This window comes from Castanea sativa, chromosome 11 (assembly GCF_040712315.1).
Source record: "Castanea sativa cultivar Marrone di Chiusa Pesio chromosome 11, ASM4071231v1".
NCBI lineage: Eukaryota > Viridiplantae > Streptophyta > Magnoliopsida > Fagales > Fagaceae > Castanea > Castanea sativa.
The window spans coordinates 58,133,404-58,151,126 of record NC_134023.1 but is presented as its reverse complement, the minus strand read 5'-3'; the positions used below and the strand labels follow the sequence as shown (position 1 = coordinate 58,151,126).

General features: G+C 38.3%; 2 protein-coding genes across 5 annotated transcripts; one reads left to right on the top strand and one right to left on the bottom strand.

Annotated features, from left to right (window-relative positions):
- Nucleotides 1–31: 31 nt before the first annotated feature.
- Nucleotides 32–5,215, bottom strand: LOC142616796 (uncharacterized). Its single transcript, XM_075789575.1, has 2 exons — nucleotides 4,328–5,215; nucleotides 32–97 (listed from the first exon to the last, which is right to left on the bottom strand). The coding sequence occupies exons 1-2, from the start codon at nucleotides 5,213–5,215 to the stop codon at nucleotides 32–34; spliced, it is 954 nt and encodes a 317-aa protein (XP_075645690.1).
- A 4,270-nt stretch (nucleotides 5,216–9,485) lies between these two features.
- On the top strand, nucleotides 9,486–17,128 carry LOC142614761 (putative F-box protein At3g10240). Of its 4 annotated transcripts, none has more exons than XM_075787389.1 (3): nucleotides 9,486–10,747; nucleotides 15,860–16,127; nucleotides 16,868–17,128. In XM_075787389.1, the coding sequence occupies exons 1-3, from the start codon at nucleotides 9,591–9,593 to the stop codon at nucleotides 16,898–16,900; spliced, it is 1,458 nt and encodes a 485-aa protein (XP_075643504.1). In that variant the 5' UTR covers nucleotides 9,486–9,590; the 3' UTR covers nucleotides 16,901–17,128. The 4 variants fall into 4 exon arrangements, with proteins under 4 accessions (XP_075643504.1, XP_075643505.1, XP_075643506.1 ...); XM_075787390.1 differs by lacking the exon at nucleotides 16,868–17,128 and adding an exon at nucleotides 16,199–16,659; XM_075787391.1 differs by lacking the exon at nucleotides 16,868–17,128 and adding an exon at nucleotides 16,251–16,460.
- Nucleotides 17,129–17,723: the final 595 nt, after the last annotated feature.

Here is a 17,723-nt window from a genome sequence, read left to right as displayed (position 1 = left end):
TTTCCTAACGGCGTCAGCCTTTTTCTTTCAGCTAATCTAGCTTGATGTATCCATTTGGCAATGCGCCCATTTTTCTATGAACAATGCCGTCAGCTAACTTTGAACATAACACTGTTATTAAGTCGTCACTTTGAACATAATGCCGTCATTTTGAACATAACGCCGTCACTTTAGGTGTAAGACTGTCCACTTTGTGGACTTATTTATGACGCCGTCCACTTTGTGGACTTAGATGTAGATCGTCCACTTTGTGGACTTAGAGGCAGACCGCCCACTTTGTGGACTTATAAGCAGGTCGTTCACTTTGTGGACTTGGATGTAGGTCGTCCACTTTGTGGACTTATAAGCATGTCGTCCACTTTGTGGACTTAGATGTAGGCCGTCCACTTTGTGGACTTAGACGTAGGCCGTCCATTTTGTGGACTTATAAGCATGTCGTCCACTTTGTGGACTTAGATGTAGGTCGTCCACTTTGTGGACACAGACGTAGGCCGTCCACTTTGTGGACTTATAAGCATGTCGTCCACTTTGTGGACTTAGACGTAGGTCGTCCACTTTGTGGACTTATAAGCATGTCGTCCACTTTGTGGACTTAGATGTAGGCCGTCCACTTTGTGGACTTAGACGTAGGCCGTCCACTTTGTGGACTTATACGTAGGCCGTCCACTTTGTGGACTTATAAGCATGTCGTACCTGTTGGTTTCACCAAAAAAAATTCACTAGTCGTTTCTGAATGAACCTCCTCTTATTATGATGAATGCATAAGTAAAATTTTGTTCAAAAATAGGAAAGATAAGTTTTCAGCCCTTTGGGCTTAAAATATACTGTAGGCAAGAATAAGCTAAGACAAATAATTAAGGATCGTAAACTGGTTAGGAGGAGTAACGTTCTGCTTGCTATCTTCTACTGGTAGTACTTTCTGAGGTGCTCGGCGTTCCATGGGTGTCGCAGTTTCTGCCCGTCGAGAGTCTCTAGGTGATAGGTGCCCTTTCTTCGCCATGATACGATCTTGTAGGGTCCTTCCCAGTTCGGGCCGAGCTTTCCTTGTGTGGGATCTCTGGTCGCGCCCATTACTTTCCTTAAAACAAGATCTCCGACTTTGAAGTCTCGGTGCTTGACTCGGGAGTTGTAGTGCTTGCTCACGAGGTCTTGGTATCGCGCGAGTCTCTGCTCAGCCACCGCCCTTACTTCGTCAATTAGATCCAGTTGTAAACGAAGCTCTTGATCATTTCTTCCCTCGTCGTGATTGGCCACCCTATAACTTGTGAGTCCTATCTCGGCTGGAATGACCGCTTCACTTCCGTATGTCAGCTGGAAAGGGGTTTCTCCTGTAGGGGTTCGCACTGTCGTTCTGTATGCCCACAACACGCTGGGTAGCATCTCAGGCCATACGCCCTTTGCCCCCTCGAGCCGAGTCTTGATGATTCGAAGCAAGGATCGGTTGGTGACTTCTACTTGTCCATTTGCTTGAGGATGGGCTGGGGAAGAATAATGGTTCTTGATTCCTAACTCTGAACAGAAGGCCCGGAAGGAGTCGTTGTCAAATTGTTTACCGTTGTCCGAGATTAAGACTCTTGGAATTCCATACCTGCAAACAATGTTTCTCCATACAAAACCCCTTATGTTCTTTTCAGTAATTGTGGCTAGGGCTTCAGCTTCAACCCATTTGGTGAAGTAATCGATGTCGACGACGAGGAACTTCAGCTGCCTTGCTGCCATCGGGAATGGTCCCATGATGTCCAGCCCCCATTGGGCGAATGGCCATGGGGCAGTTATGGGGGTCAATTCTTCCGCCGGTTGCCGAATGATGTTGCTGAACCTTTGACACTTGTCGCAAGCTCTCACATAAACCTGGGCGTCATTCTGCATTGTTGGCCAGTAGTATCCGGCCCGAATCAACTTTTGTACCAATGACCGTGACCCGGAATGGTTGCCGCATATCCCCTCGTGTACTTCTCTCATAATATAGCTTGCTTCTTCGGGGTCCATGCATCTTAGGTACGGTCGAGAAAAACCCCTTTTGTAGAGAACATCCTTTATCAAGACAAACCGTGCAGACCGGACCTTCAGCTTCCTGGCAGCCTCCTTTTCATCAGGCAACGTGCCATCTTTTAGGTAGGAGATCAGGGGCGTGGTCCAATTGTTTTCGGAACCAATTTCCTGTATGCAGACAACGTCAATTAGCGGTGAGGACTGAATGAAAGAAAGTACCTTGTCGATGGGGGTCATAGTTTCTGCAGATGCGGTTTTGGAAAGTCGGTCGGCATGTTCGTTTTCTCCTCTTGGAATTTGGACTATTTTGGCTTGAAGGCCGTCCATCCTCTTTTTTGCTTGCTCCCAGTACCTCTTCATTCTTTCGCCCTTGCACTCGTACTCGCCGTTTACCTGGCTTGTGACGACTTGGGAGTCGCAATGAACAACCACGTTCGTGGCCCCTACAACTTGAGCAAGGTCTAAACCTGCTATCAGGGCTTCATACTCTGCTTCATTGTTAGTTGTAGGAAAGTCGAGGCGAATCATGCATTTAAGCTCGTCGCCTTCCGGAGAGTTAAGCACGACCCCTACTCCGCCAGCCTTCTTGTTGGATGACCCGTCAGTGAAAATCCCCCATTGGGGATTCTTCTCCTCTTCGCCTTCCGCGATGGTGAACTCGGCGATGAAGTCGGCTACCGCTTGTCCCTTGATGGCGGCGCGGGGGCGATATTGTATATCAAATTCACTTAGTTCTATGGACCATAACGCCATTCGTCCGGCAGCCGAAGGGCTGCCCATTGCGCGCCGCAAAGGTTTGTCAGTTAGAACGACTATTGTATGGGCTTGAAAATATGGCTTGAGCTTACGGGCCGCTGTAACCAAAGCGAAGGCAAGTTTCTCCATGGGGGGATATCTCTCTTCCGCACCGTGCAATGCCTTGCTCGCGTAGTACACGGGTCGCTGGATCTTATCGTCTTCTCTGATTAAGGCCGCGCTGACGGCTGTTGGGGAAACGGCCAGATAGAGGAACAGTTCCTCTCCTGGTTGCGAGGGGCTTAGCAATGGCGGGGAAGAGAGGTAGGCTTTTAAATCTTCGAACGCTTGTTGACACTCGGCAGTCCATTCAAAGGATTTTTTCAATGTTCGGAAAAAAGGTAGACATCTATCTGCAGCCTTCGGCACAAATCTGCTAAGTGCGGCGACCCTACCATTGAGGCTTTGTACTTCCTTGATATTTTTAGGAGGGGCCATCCCCATAATGGCCTGAATCTTGTCCGGGTTGGCTTCGATCCCTCTTTGGGATACCATGTATCCCAAGAACTTTCCTGCCGTCACTCCAAAGGCACACTTGCTTGGGTTGAGCTTCATGTTGTAGGAGCGAAGAGTATCAAATGTTTCCTTAAGATCCTCCAGATGAGCTTCCTCTTCTTGGCTCTTGACTAGCATGTCGTCGACATACACCTGGACGTTCCTTCCAATCTGCCGCGCAAACATCTTGTTCATGAGCCTCTGATAGGTAGCGCCAGCGTTTCGAGCCGAAGGGCATGACCTTGTAGCAAAAAAGGCCTTGGCTTGTCACGAACGAAGTCTTCTCTTGATCAGCCTCATCCATTCGGATTTGGTTATACCCGGAGAACGCATCCATGAAGCTTAGCAACTGATGTTTGGCCGTAGAATCCACCAGGACGTCGACCCGCGGGAGGGGGTAGCTATCTTTGGGGCATGCTTTGTTCAAGTCTGTGAAGTCAACGCACATCCTCCATTTCCCGTTGTTCTTTTTGACCATTACGACGTTCGCCAACCAATCGGGGTAATACACTTCCCTGATAAATCCCGCTTCTTGCAGTTTGCGGACTTCTTCCGCTATTGCTTGGTCTCTTTCTTGGGCAAAGGTTCTTTTCTTCTGTCGGACGGGCGGAAAAGATGGCGACACGTTCAACCTGTGCACCATGACCGACGGGTCGATTCCCGGCATGTCTTCGTGGCTCCATGCGAACACATCTTTGTTTTCTTTCAAGAAAGTTGCGAGTTTCTGGCGTACCGCCGGGTCGGCCAGGGTTCCGACTTTTGTTGTTCGCTCCGGGTAGGCTTCGTCGAGATGTACGTCTTCGAGCCTCTCGACGGGCTCTGTCGCCATCCGACGTTCTTCTATGTTCATGGCTTGAATGTGATTGTCCATCTCCATCATGGCCACGTAACATTCTCGTGCGGATTCCTGATCTCCTCTCAATTCTCCAATTCCATTATCAGTGGGGAATTTTATCATCAAATGGTATGTCGAGGTTACGGCTTTCCATGAGTTAAGGGTTGGACGCCCTATGATGGCATTGTAGGCCGACGAGCAATCGACTACCAGGAATGTTATGTTCCGGGTGACCTGCTGTGGGTAGTCTCCAACGGTTACCGCTAAAGTGACAGTACCAAGTGGGTGTACCCTCGCCCCTCCAAAGCCAATGAGTGGGGCATTAACCGGAATTAGTCGCTCCCTTTCAATTCGCATCTGCTGAAAAGCAGGATAGTAAAGGATGTCTGCTGAACTACCGTTGTCTACGAGAACTCGGTGTATATTGTAGTCCCCTGCCCGTATGGTGACGACAAGAGCGTCGTCGTGGGGATGGTGAAGGCGCTGGGCGTCTACTTTCGAGAATTCAATGGGGGGATTTCCAATCCGTGACCTTCCAAGCGCAGGACTTGCTGACTGGACGTTCTGGATCGTTCTGATGTATGCCTTTCGGGCTTTCTTGGAAGATCCGGCCCTCGCGGTGCCTCCTACAATCATCCTTATGTCTCTTACGGGTTGCCTGGGGCGATCATTGTCTTGCCGAGGGGCTTGATTTTGTGGCGGGTTCGCCCTCTCTTTGTTGACGAACCTTTGTAATCTCCCTCGCCTAATGAGGGCTTCTATTTGTTGTTTCAGGTCGTAGCAATCGGCGGTGTCATGGCCGTGGTCTTGATGAAACCGGCAGTATTTATCCCTTGGTCTCCTGTTAGGATCTCCCTTCAGTTTTCCAGGGAATGCCAAGTTTTCCTCGTCTTTAATCTGCATCAATACCTGGTCGATGGGCGTATTCAGGGGAGTGAAGTTCGTGTACCTTCCTGTAGGCGGCTTGGGTCGTCGATCATCTCGTCCCTCTCTGGTTCTCCCCCTCTTTCGTCCATTATCGGGTTTCGTATCTTCCTGTCTATCCCTTTTTCTGGGTTTGTAGTCGTCCCTGGCCAGCAAGGCGTCCTCCGCGTTCATATACTTCGTCGCCCTGTAGTACACGTCGGACATAGTCTTTGGGTCGTTCTTGCATAGAGAGAACAAGAACTTATCTTCTTGTAACCCGTTCATGAATGCCGCCACAAGTGTCTTGTCGTCTGCCTCGTCTATCGAGAGGGATTCCTTGTTAAAGCGGGCTATATAAGACCTTAATGTCTCACCTTCTCGTTGTTTAATTCCCAGTATACATGCAATAGACCTCTTGTGTCGATGACTTCCAATGAAGTGTGATACAAACTGTGCACCTAATTCCTTAAAAGTGCCGATGGAATTAGGCGTCAACCTGCTGTACCAATCCCTCGCTGGCCCTTTCAAGGTGGTGAGGAAAGCCCACACATGATTTCGTCGGTACACCACGAAGATGCATTAGTGTTCTGAAAGACTCCAGGTGATCCAGCGGGTCCTTGGATCCGTCATAGTTTTCCACATGGGGCATTTTAAACTTTGAAGGGACGGGGCATGAGTTCACCAACGCTGTGAATGGTGAATCCGTTCTATGGACTAGGTCGTCCAGATTGCTGGATACCCGTCCCTTAAGGGCGTTCATCATTGCATCCATGCGCTCCCTCATCTCCTGCATCTCGGCTGTGATATGAGGTGGCAGGGAGTCCGAGGCGGATGGCGGGTTTGTCTCCGGCCGCTCCAGCCTAGTCGGTGCGGTACTACCTTCAGGCCTGACGACATTCCTCCCCTCCGGGCTCGCTACTTCCTGGTCCTCCCCTGGCGCACTTTGGTGCTCCGTCATCTGCCGTAGTTGTTCTTCTAAGTCGTGATTCTGTTTAGTAAGGCGCTCGACGGCGGCAGCCAGCGTCTGAACTTGCCTTTCTAGCGCTGTAGCATGCGGTTCGTCGCCTTGGTTGTTGACTGTTGCCATCGATCGAGTGAGTACCATACAACTTTTTGTCTCAGGAATAGAGCAAGGCTAAATGCTTGTCGAATTCCCCACAGACGGCGCCAACTGATGATGCCTAAGAGATCACCAGTAAGCTGCTAGTACTCCACCGATTTGAAGCAACACCTGCGAAGAAAAAAAAAGTAGGTGATCGACAGAGAGCACCGGTGTGGTGCCGGCCAAAGACCCTCCGACGATCAAGTTAGAATCTTTAAACAACCCTAGAGTGCCAGAGTTGAGGTAATTGTGCGTACCTTTGGGTCATGAGGGTCTTGGGGTATATATAGTGGTGTGTGGCCGAAATATGCGCCTTGGTGAAGAAGCACTTTCCTTTTTAAGAGAGTGATCCGCGGATCTTTGCCCATTGTATTGAGCCCTTTCCTTATAGGAATCTTCTTAACTAAGTCGAACGCGTAGCGCAAGAACTTTCCTTATATTCACATAAGCAGAGGTCAAGATAGGCTAAAAATGAAAGCTGGGTTATTCCTTCAGCCTTCACCTGCCAAGGTCGTCACCCCACGTGTAACTCCTATACTGTCGTCAGCTTACGTACGCCAACATGGTCCGTCAGCCAAGGACGTCAGCCAAAGACCTTACAGCCAAGGTCGTCACCCCTGACTCGTCCACGTGATCCGTCAGCTTAATGTTGCTGCGTAAGGGGCATGGCCATGAATGCTAAAGAGGTGTAAATGACAGTAGTTGACGGATAGCGTATTGCCGTCAGCTTCTTAACGTGCATTCAGTATGTAACAAGTGAACTTCCGTCAGCTTCTTAATGTGCCGTCACCTTGTAATAACGTCACTATCAATGACATTCCCCACCTTTTTTTTTTTTTTTTTTTTGATAAACATGACATTCCCCACCTTAAAACACAAACTAAAGGATATTTCCCAACCGATTCTAATTCTCCTTCATAGGCTGCGTCCATGTATCCCTCTAACTAATTTTAAAGTCCAACCAACCCATTGATCCCTTAGGGCTTGTGTTGGTAAGATGATTTAAATATAGTTTTTTTGTTTTGTAAACCATAAAATGGTGGTCTCACACTTGAATTTATTGTTTGGCTAATATTCTCTAAATTAAGGATTTTGAAAATGGTAAAGAGGATGTTTAACAATGCACCCACATAGATTTTTCTAAACTCTTCTATCTCTTAAGTTAAGGAACTTATCTTTATCACACACACACATCAAAAAAAAAAAAAATCACACTTCAAATTTGAAACTTATCATTATAAAAAATAAAAATAAAAAAGTGTTAAGTTCACAATAATTTCACAACAAATCATAGGTGGTAAGTTGTTATTGGTTATAATTTGAATCCACAACTTAAATTACTTTTTTCCCCATCTATAACAACTAATAACAACATAACAACCTACCACTTAAGATTTGTTGTGAACATAACATTTCTCTTAAAAAAAAAAAAAAAAAACATGAACTCTATTCTCTTGTCATTATTAAAAAAAAAAAGTAATTTACAGATTCTTACTTTTGTAAATTTTTTTTACAAAATAAAAAAATCTCAAAAATAGAAATGGTCGCCCAACTATCTTTTTTTGTTTCGAAATTTTGAAAATTATTTTTAAAAGTAGAAGTCAAACACATATAATATAAAAATTATTATTTGAAAGCTAGTTTTAATTTTAATTTTTTGTAAATTATTTTCATATTAATTTGAAAACAAAAACAAAAATCTTCCTACCAAACTAACCTTTAAGTTTACAATTTGTCCATTCCTATTAGTTAGGTGCCATTAAATGCTTCATCTCCTATCTCATCCCATATTCTATTTTCATTTTAATCTTGTGCTTGCCTCAATTTTTTGTTAAAAGGCCTCTTAAATTTCAACTAATTTGCCAAGAGTCTTGTAACTTAATTTTACACAAAGTACTTGGCGTTCTATGAGGAAAAGAGTTGTAACTATTTTTAAAAATATATATATATATACTAATTTCATAAGGGAAAAGGTTTCTACTTTTTTATTTTTAAAAAAATCTAATTTGAAGAAAAACCATTCAAACTTCTATATCTTTTTGTTGAATAAGAATTTTGAAAATTATACCATTGAATTGCATGGTTTTATTATAATCTCATATTTGCAAAATTTCAATAAAATCAAAGATCAATAGTTATCTATACTATTACTAAGAGGATTCCCCTGTTTCGTCTTCAATTTTTGGCGTACCAAAATATCCCCATACAAATTCTAAAACAATGTACTCTTTAAAGTTTAATTTTTTTTCCTACAAAAATGCAAAAAAAGTTAAAATAGTAATACTATCTCACATACAAAGGCAAAAAAAATAAAAAATAAAAAGTTGTTATTCTCACCACACATTTGTATTCAAAATATCTAATTCCTATTTGAATTAGTTATCTATTTGAATTCAAATACTTCAATTATCTTCATCAAAAGAAAAAATATATATAAAATTACTTCATTAAAAAAAAAAAACCCACATCTCACATAAAAACTACACATTTTAATCTCGAAATTTCTATGGTTTTTTTTTTCAACATTCCAAAATTTTTGTTATCTAAATTTTACACAAATATCACAAATCTCCATCCATATCATCTTTTTTTTTGTTAAAATCTCAATTTTTTTTTATTTTACTTATCACAATTCTTATTGCAATCAATAACTTCAAATATCCCATTAGATTTCAACTTCTTATGATTCTCTATCTCATTTTTAAACACTATTCCACTTTACCTTACCTCTTTCTTTAAAAAAAAAAAAATACACACGGTTATTTATATATCACTTTAACATTATAATACTAAACCAAAAAAAATAATAATAATAAATAAGAGTATTATTGCGCACGCAAAGCGCATATAATGAGTCTAGTGTTATCAATAAAATATTTAAATTTCAAGTTTGGTGGTATTAAATTATGTATCAAATAAATTTATAAATCAAATAGTAAATAACATTCAAAATTTAACTTGTATTTTAAAAATATAATGAATATGGAATTCAATTATTATCTTTTCAAATTTTACATAATGAAAGGTTTATAAAAATATAGCAAAAGCACTTTTTGATATTGTTTTCTCTTAATTTTTTATATTTTGGAAGGAGAGACATAAAAATAAAACAAGAAGACATATTTACCCTTAAACAGTGGTCAGTAGTAGGATACGAGGAGACTAATGAAAGTAATTTTAGGTAAATAAAGTATTAAATTTTAAATTACGGATAGAAAATGCATAACTTCACTATAATTTGCCCTAAACATTTTTCACAAAGTTTTTCATATTTATTAAAATTAAAAAAGGAATTTTTTTTTTTTTAAATTTTTTGGCAATTCTTATTAACGAACTTGCATGTCTACAAAGCAATGCAATTTCATCTCCATCTATTACGCTATTCTTTCAAATTGAAAATTTCCCAAAAAGCTTGAAACTTAAGTGAAGCAGCAGCAGCAAAGGGAAAAAGAAAGAAGGATAGCTATGTCAGACTATCTCCCAGAGGAAGTGGTGCTGGAGATATTGCACAGAGTACCTGTCAAATCCCTAATTCGATTCAGGTGCGTTTCAAAATCATGGAACTCTCTAATCACAAACCCTAATTTCATCAATTCCCACCTCACTCAATCACTCTCACTTTCCCCCAATTCCAACAAATTAATTGTTAGGCACTGCACTTCTAGACCCAATACAGAGCACTACAAGTTGTTTCACGATAACAATGACTCCTCATTTGAGCAAATTCAACAGCTTGAGTTCCCACTAACCACTCGTCGTATCCACCATTTTATGTTAGTCGGTTACGTGAATGGGTTGTTCAGTTTTCACGAACAAGACCGCTTTATTCTTTGGAATCCCTCTGTTAGAAAATTCATTACGCTCCCCAAGCCTCGCATTAACGCCAAGACTCACGGCCATGTTTCCACTCATCTAGCATTGGGGTTTGATCCGAAAACCAATGATTATAAAGTGGTGAGCCTCGCCTTTCCATGTAACAATCATCGCCTGCCTGAGATACCTATGGTTGAGGTTTACTCTCTAAGTGAGGGCTCTTGGAGAATAACTAATGCTGGCGACTCATTTCCGCCTTGGACTAGTTTTAACAATTACTTGGTTCCAGAAGCTTCTTTAAATGGGGCTGTACATTTTGCAGCTCATGATGGCAAAACCTTTAGTCCTTTAGTTTTGTCGTTTGATTTGGGTGACGAGGTTTTTGGTGTGATTTCGGTGCCAAAGGCTGCTTTCAGTGCGAATGATGATGTTCATACCTCGGTAATTGGGGGATTGCTTTCGCTGTTATGCCATGATGCTCGTAAGGATACAGTTAATAAGCGTTGTTCCATTTGGGTGATGAGAGAGTATGGAGTTGTTGATTCTTGGACTAAACTGTTCACTGTTGATCTCAACGGAGAAATTTTGAGGGTATTAGGTATGCGGAAGAACGGACATATATTGGTACATACAAACGTACCAGGTGATTGGGAGCTCTCTTCATATGACCCTGAGAGCCAACAAGTTAAGAAGTTGGGGATTTGTGGGAGGCAAAACTATTTTTGTGTTGATAATTACATGGAGAACCTTGTCTTACTTGACAAACCAAATGATGTAGTTTCCAGAAGGGGCAGGAAGAGGAAATGCAGGTAAAATCTTCATTTTACTCAAAATTTCAGCAGTTATGTTCCTTACATTAATTTTCAAATCTCAATAATACTGCTTTTGGGTGCTAATTTGTTCCTGAACCTGAATGGCTACAAAGACTAGTCAAATTTATTAAATATTATTTTTGTGATAATTTTGATTATGAGATTAGCATTTGCAAATTAGAACAGTAAATATAAATGAAAGACTGATGTTACTATCTTGCTGTATGTGCTAAACTCGTCACATCTAATCCATATTCAATCTGAAAATGTGTTTTATTTTTCCTGTTCCATTAGACTTTCTGAGATTTTTCCGTTATGGTTTGTCATTGCCTTCTGAACTTTGTTTTGTACCTGTCATACTGTATTGCATCAATGTAAATTCAACAAGGTATGGGTTCAGGCCAAACATGTAAAAGTTGTTGTAACCAACTGCAGCTAGACTGGTAGAGTCATGACATTTTTCATGGGTTTTGATTGATTTAATGAATTATGTTGTCTTGATTGTGGGAGTTGCATCAGGGTGGGTGATATAACAAAGCTAAGTTTTGCTTTTTTAAAATGAAAAAGTACGTAGTGTTCAGCATGACTGAATATTACTTTGATACGTAAAAGAAATGGAATTCATGCAAGGTAATGCATAGAACTTAATAACTCTATTGAGGATAGAACATAGGTTTGTATGAAGAATCAAAATGGTTGGACAGGTTAAGGAAGATGAAAGTCAGAAAATTTATGGGGTTTGGCGGAATACTGGAATTTTTATTAAAGTCTTGGGTGATATGGGCATAGGATAGTTGATTAATTTTTAATTGGGATTTTAAATGCTAAAAAAGGCCTGATGAGTGGAGGAAAAATACTTTTTTCATAAGTAAATATTTCTTTAATGAAACATAAAGATGGTAGCCATGTACAGTATGGAGGAAAAACACTTTAATTCCCACATATAAGAACAAAAGAGATATCCAAAGCCATATGAATTATTGTAATATTAAGTCACACAATAAAACTTCGGGAGAGTGATTGAATATCTGTTAAGACGTTAAAAAATAGTATTGGCATTAATTAATTTGATTGGACAAGTTTTGGCCCCAAGGGTTGGCAAATGTATTGGAAAAATCAATATAGTTTTGTGTCAGGACAATGCCATTGGACAAAATTTGTAGAGGGCTTTGATACCAATTTAATTCAGGATTTCTTAGAAATCCAGCACTGCCACTTCATTTGTTTCAATGGAAAGTCTTTTGGAAAATGACTCCTTTTGTGGAAAATTGACTCGTTTAACTATGTTTGGTTGCGATCATGAATATGAGCCAGGAAATTGGCTTGCATGGAAAATCGTATATATTTTTTGTAATTTCAAATAATTTTATGAACACATAGTTTCATTTATGAAAATAATTCTAAATAGAGAGAATGGGGGTGATGAGAGGTAAGTTCCCATTGGAAGAGTTTTTTTTTTTTTTTTATAATTATTTTTTCTGTTGGTGTGAAGTTTATTTTTGTGGTCTATTGAGAGTGTAACATTGTCGAAAACATTTTCCCTACAATTGGATTTATTTTTTGTTGACTTGTGTTTTGCCATACCAAAATATCAAAAAATTCAGAAAACATTTCCCTTTGATATGGATGGAGTGTAAATTATAGCTCTGGTTAAGTTCTTGTTTGGATCAACCAGTGGAGGAGGAAGTCCATTGTGGAATATTAGTTTTAGTTTTCAAGTTAATGATTGAGAACTGGAGTGAATTGAGTCTTTCTTTAACATCTATTATTCCTTAAAACCCATTCAACCACTTCAGTAAATAGGTTTTGAAGAATCCATTAAGAAAGAGTTTATTCAAAGGACATCAAATAGGGAGAAGGATTTTATTGGAGGAGGCTTTAATGATCATGTTGTGATAGATGGTTGGCGAATTGAAAGAGGACATAGAGGGCAAGGATATAAAATAAGACATGAGGTGCTTTAAGCAGTCTTCATTCTCTACTATGCTGGATTTTTTGGACAAATGTATTTTTCAATGACTCTGTAATGAACCTTGTACACTACCTGTGAATAGTGGTTGCATTGTTTTTTTTGTTTTGTTTTGCTTTTTTTTGGATAAGTAATAGTAGTTTTATTGATGAAAATACTCACCATAATGAACACAAAAGTATCTTAAAAAATTACAAAAACTGCATTGCTTTTCTTCTCCATTGAATATAAATATAAATATATATATATATATATATATATATATATATATATATATATATATATATCTTGATTTCATCTGGATGAAAACTTGGTTGAAGAGGAGGGAGTCACACTTACCTTTAACATGGATTCAAACATTAGTTAGGTAAATTTAATTGTTATTCCAAAGGTTGATAGGGGATGTTGTAAAGTTTTTAAAGTAATATCAAAAGAAGGCGTAACCACACAATATGGGTTGGTGATGCTTGATTTTTGTATTGATGGAAAAGAATGGATAAAGGTGGGGGAAACACAAGAATTAGGTGCTCGAAGTTGAAGGAGATAAGTTAGTTCTGCATAAAAACAGAATGGTTTAAGAAGGCAATGAGGACTTGGGTGAACATGTTTATAAAATTTGGTATACATATGTAATAAAATGTTTATAAAATTTGGAATGAAATGGTTTGCTGTACTATAAGAGTTGCCAAAGAGGTACTTGTAGAATCTATAGGATGCATGCCATCATCCAAGAAGTTTTGGTGTTAGAATGAAGAGGTTTAGACAACAATTTGGTAAAGAGAGATAATTATTTAAGTTTACTACACGCATAAATTAGGAAGGCTTATGCAAAATACAATGTGGTGAAGAAGGGAGCAAAAAAGGAGATTCTAGAGGCTAAATTTTAGGCTTTTTAGCATGTTAGGAACAAGGATAGATGGGAAGTATTTTATATGTACATAAGGGAAGGGAAAAGAAAGCGAGTAACTTGAATCATGTCAAGTGTATCAAAGATGGGAAATCAAATGGTTTTAGTAAAGGAAGAAGAGAATAAAGAAAATTGAAGAAGCTATTTTGACAATATTTTTTATTTAATTCATGCAAGAAATTGGGGAGAACTTATTATATCTATTGAAATCATAGGTTCGAATGAAGAATTGGGACAGTTGAAGGACACATTAAGGAAGATGTAAATCAGAAAAGTTATGTGGTTTGATAGAGTTCCTATTGAAGCTCGGAAGTTCATGGGTGGTATGGGTATTAGATTGTTTAATAATCTGTTAAAAGAGATCGTAAGTGCTGAAATCGGAATTATAAGATGGTCAACTAATTCAAAAGCTACCATTGCACATACAATACTGATAAAAAATGGCTATATTAAGAAAAAAAAAATTCCAACATCCATTAGTACTCTGCCATACACCTACCCAATGTGACTCCCTGGCTGCATCTATTGCCCCTTCCAAATGATTTCCATATTTTACTTAAAGAGATGCCTCAATTCCTCTCTATTCAAAACCTACAATCATTTCCCTAGAAGAGGTTGATTAAATGTACTAAACTTATGCAGCACAATCCTCCCAAGTTTAATGAGGAACACACCAATCCATAGTCCACTAAATGAAAGTTGTTAGGTTCACCCAAGCCCCCTTAAGTTCTCTTATTAATTTTTGATCTATTAGCAACATGAATAGGGATCGTCAAAATTGAAATAAAATATACTTATAAAAAAATTTGAAAGAAATACATAAATTTTTTTTTTTAAGAAATACATTGGTAGACTAGATAATGTATTTTTGATAAGAGTGATCCTTCCTCCTTCAACTTGCTTTTGTTAAACTTGATAAAATACCATATTTTCCTAATAGAAATCCAAACCCACTTCCTCCATTTTCACCAAAATCAAGTCTTTCTAATAGATATATGAAATATCGATGGTTAAAATGATCATATAGCATTTCTGTGTCCAGCTTACCAATTAGGCAATTACTCCAAAAACACTGCTATCAAGTTTGCTATCAAGACATTCATTGGCAATAAACACCAAATAAGGGATTTGCCAATCTTCAACATTTAAGTGATCCATGAACACTTTTTTTTTTTTTGTTAAGTAAAGAGATTAGCCAACATCTTTGCCATAGGCACAGACATTTCCAAGGTAATATGGTGAAAATCATTAATACTGACACCACCACTTTTTTTTTTTTTGGAAAATCAAAGTGACATAAATAGCATTAAAGAGTTCTCAAACTTGTGATTATAGAATTCCATTTCCCCAAAACTTAATCTCTGGCCAACATCCACTTCAGTATTAACATTCAATTTCACTATTCTCTAACACTTAATCTCTGGCCACCATCTCTGGTAGAAAACAATTTATCTCTTACCCTTTTCTCTCTAACAGTTGCATTGCACATTTTCTTTCAATTTCTTTGCTTCAAATTCAGGTCCCCAAAAAGAAAGTTATTGGAACCCAATCCACCACTCTTATTGATCTGCATTTTTCTTTGTTTACATTTTGATTTTCACATGGATTTCTTCTAAATTTTGTTCATTGATTTAGGCATTATTTTTATCTTTCACTTTTTATGATTAGGTTTGATTCTCACTTGGCAATTAGAGCTTTATTTTTACAAATTTGAGATCTATTAGTGCTTTCAGGTACCCTTTTTTTTTTCCAGGCTTTATTTCTTTGATCAATTACATTGACTCAGTTTCGGAATTTCATTGGGTTTTTGAGATTTGTTTATTTGATAGAAATATGTGTGTTTATTTTTGGGTTTGGGGTTCTAGTTATTTTTGTAGTTGGGTTTTGTATCTCATTTTTTCTTTAGTAATACTCCTATTCGATGCTTCTTCATGCCCAAAAGATTCAGAGGATCCTCTCTGAATTCACTTCAACTGAGTTGAGGTCTTTTATACTTATATTTGTTCTTCATTCCCAAAAGATTTAGAGGATTCTTTCTTTGGTCACACTTAATCTGCAAGAAATTCACTTCATGACTTCCTTTTTCTCTGGTTTAAATGGTTGATTGTGTGGATTTTCTATAATGGGTTGTGATCTAATATGATATCTGTTGGTATTACTTGGTTGTTCAAATTTTTTTTGTATCTCAACCATCTAAAGCCTTTTGGTGTATCTATTCCTTCCAAATTTCCAGGTTGACTGCCAACGAAGAGAGAGTACGCATGCTACAAGAGGTAAGATGCATGCTACAGAAGACAATACAACATGAAGAGAGATTCCGCCATCTACAGGCGTCAATACTACATCAAGAGACAATACCATTGCCTGTACAAGAGGCAGTACAACATCAACAAGAGACAATACTACAACAGCATATGGAGGAAATGCTTAAATCAGGCTTGGAGGAAACAGACACTGTAAAATCAAGATTGCTAGTTTTGATTCAACAACTAAGTGACCAGGTTATTACTTCTGTATGCTTTTATTATAAATATATTATTTTCTTTTAACATAAATGTATTGTTTTATGCAGCATTTAGGGTTGTGTTATAATGTTAATTGAAGTTATTCACTATATCGTTTAGGCTGGACACGTTTAGTGGTGCTGCAGATCAAAGTTCAACACAAGTTCAACAAAGATCCTCTTTTGTAGGTCAAGAAATGTGACCTTGTGGTGGGAGTGATATTTTGATGTGATAATGTGATATTTTGTTATACTTGGGAAAAAAGTAGAGTCTAAATTTTACACTGGTGGAATTTGTGATTGATATGAAAAGTAGTTTGTTGAATGTTTAGAAGTAATCTTTAGTGAATTTAGAGGAATTTGTATTATGATAGGATATTCTTTATTAGATGGTTTGATAAGTTTTTCATTTTTAGTAAAATTGGGGGAAAAAAGAGAGAGAGAAGAAAATGATACTTTCTGTGACCAAACATATTGCCTCAAAAATTATGGTTCATAATGATATAGGAAACTTGACAATTTACCCTCAATATTTGCCTAAAAAGTCGTCCTCTTTCATTTTGAATTCTCTTCTTGATACCGTGTACCTTGTTTAGTATTCTTTATCTTGCCTAGTGTGCTTATTGACTAAAAAAAGATATAATGGTAGCCACTTTGGATCCATTTACCATGGAGAATTTTGATTTCAGCTTCCCAAAGCATCCATGTCTTACAACTGAATATATGTAATCATGACAGGTGTCCCTGGCCTCAAGATCATCTCCTCTCTGATCCCTTTGTCGATGCACACAGGAGACATGCATTGCATGCTCTCCATTGTTCCATTGTTACTAATAATTAATAACAGAGGTGCAATAATATACTTTCGATTATATATATAAGGTTTCAAACTAGCAGATTGCCCACGCAGTGTGTGGATAATGCTGTAAGGTTTTATGTAAAATGGTTGTGGAAATTTTTGTACATATATTATAGCATAAATGGTAGATATTTTCATTACCAAAATCACCTACAATTATAGTAGAAACTTCAAAGCATGTAGGCATATTTTGTTGCCTACCATCAGTTGATCATAAACCAATTAATTGCAAGCATACATTATGTGTGTCAAACTCCTTGAACCTATCCTTTGTCATATGAAATGTCTAACTAAGGCATTGATCTTATGAAGCATCTTCAATGGTATTTTAATTGCTAAGGTTGCATAGTGATTCATGTCTACGCAAAGCAACAAACACACTTTGATATTATCAAGGCTCTTGAGGACAACTGTACATGATACTTGACCAATAAATAAATAAATAACTAAAGCAAGCAACTTCAATGATGGTTGAGCTAGACATGATTAAGCATATTCAACAAATTTTTAACAAAGGTGTATTAGTATAATATATTTAACAATATTTTTAATACCATTTTGAGTTAATATATTTTTGAAAATATTTAACAATATTTTTAGTAAGACAGAATATGTGTAGATTGTGGTGATTATTTTAAAACTTTGCTTCCAAATAATACTTAACCCGTCAATAGGTAAAAGACATTTATGCACCTAAAAATAATAACTTCTTTCTTAACCGTAGTTAAGTTAATT

What these genes read in the sequence shown, in the direction of transcription:
- LOC142616796 (XM_075789575.1), bottom strand. Translation starts at nt 5,215, where the DNA reads ATGAACGCGGAGGACGCCTTGCTGGCCAGGGACGACTACAAACCCAGA. An exon ending in CCCGGAACATAACATTCCTG is followed by an intron (nt 98 to 4,327) that starts GTAGTCGATTGC and finishes TTATGTTCAAAG; the next exon opens with TTAGCTGACGGCATTGTTCA.
- LOC142614761 (XM_075787388.1), top strand. Translation starts at nt 9,591, where the DNA reads ATGTCAGACTATCTCCCAGAGGAAGTGGTGCTGGAGATATTGCACAGA. An exon ending in GGCAGGAAGAGGAAATGCAG is followed by an intron (nt 10,748 to 15,859) that starts GTAAAATCTTCA and finishes CCAAATTTCCAG; the next exon opens with GTTGACTGCCAACGAAGAGA.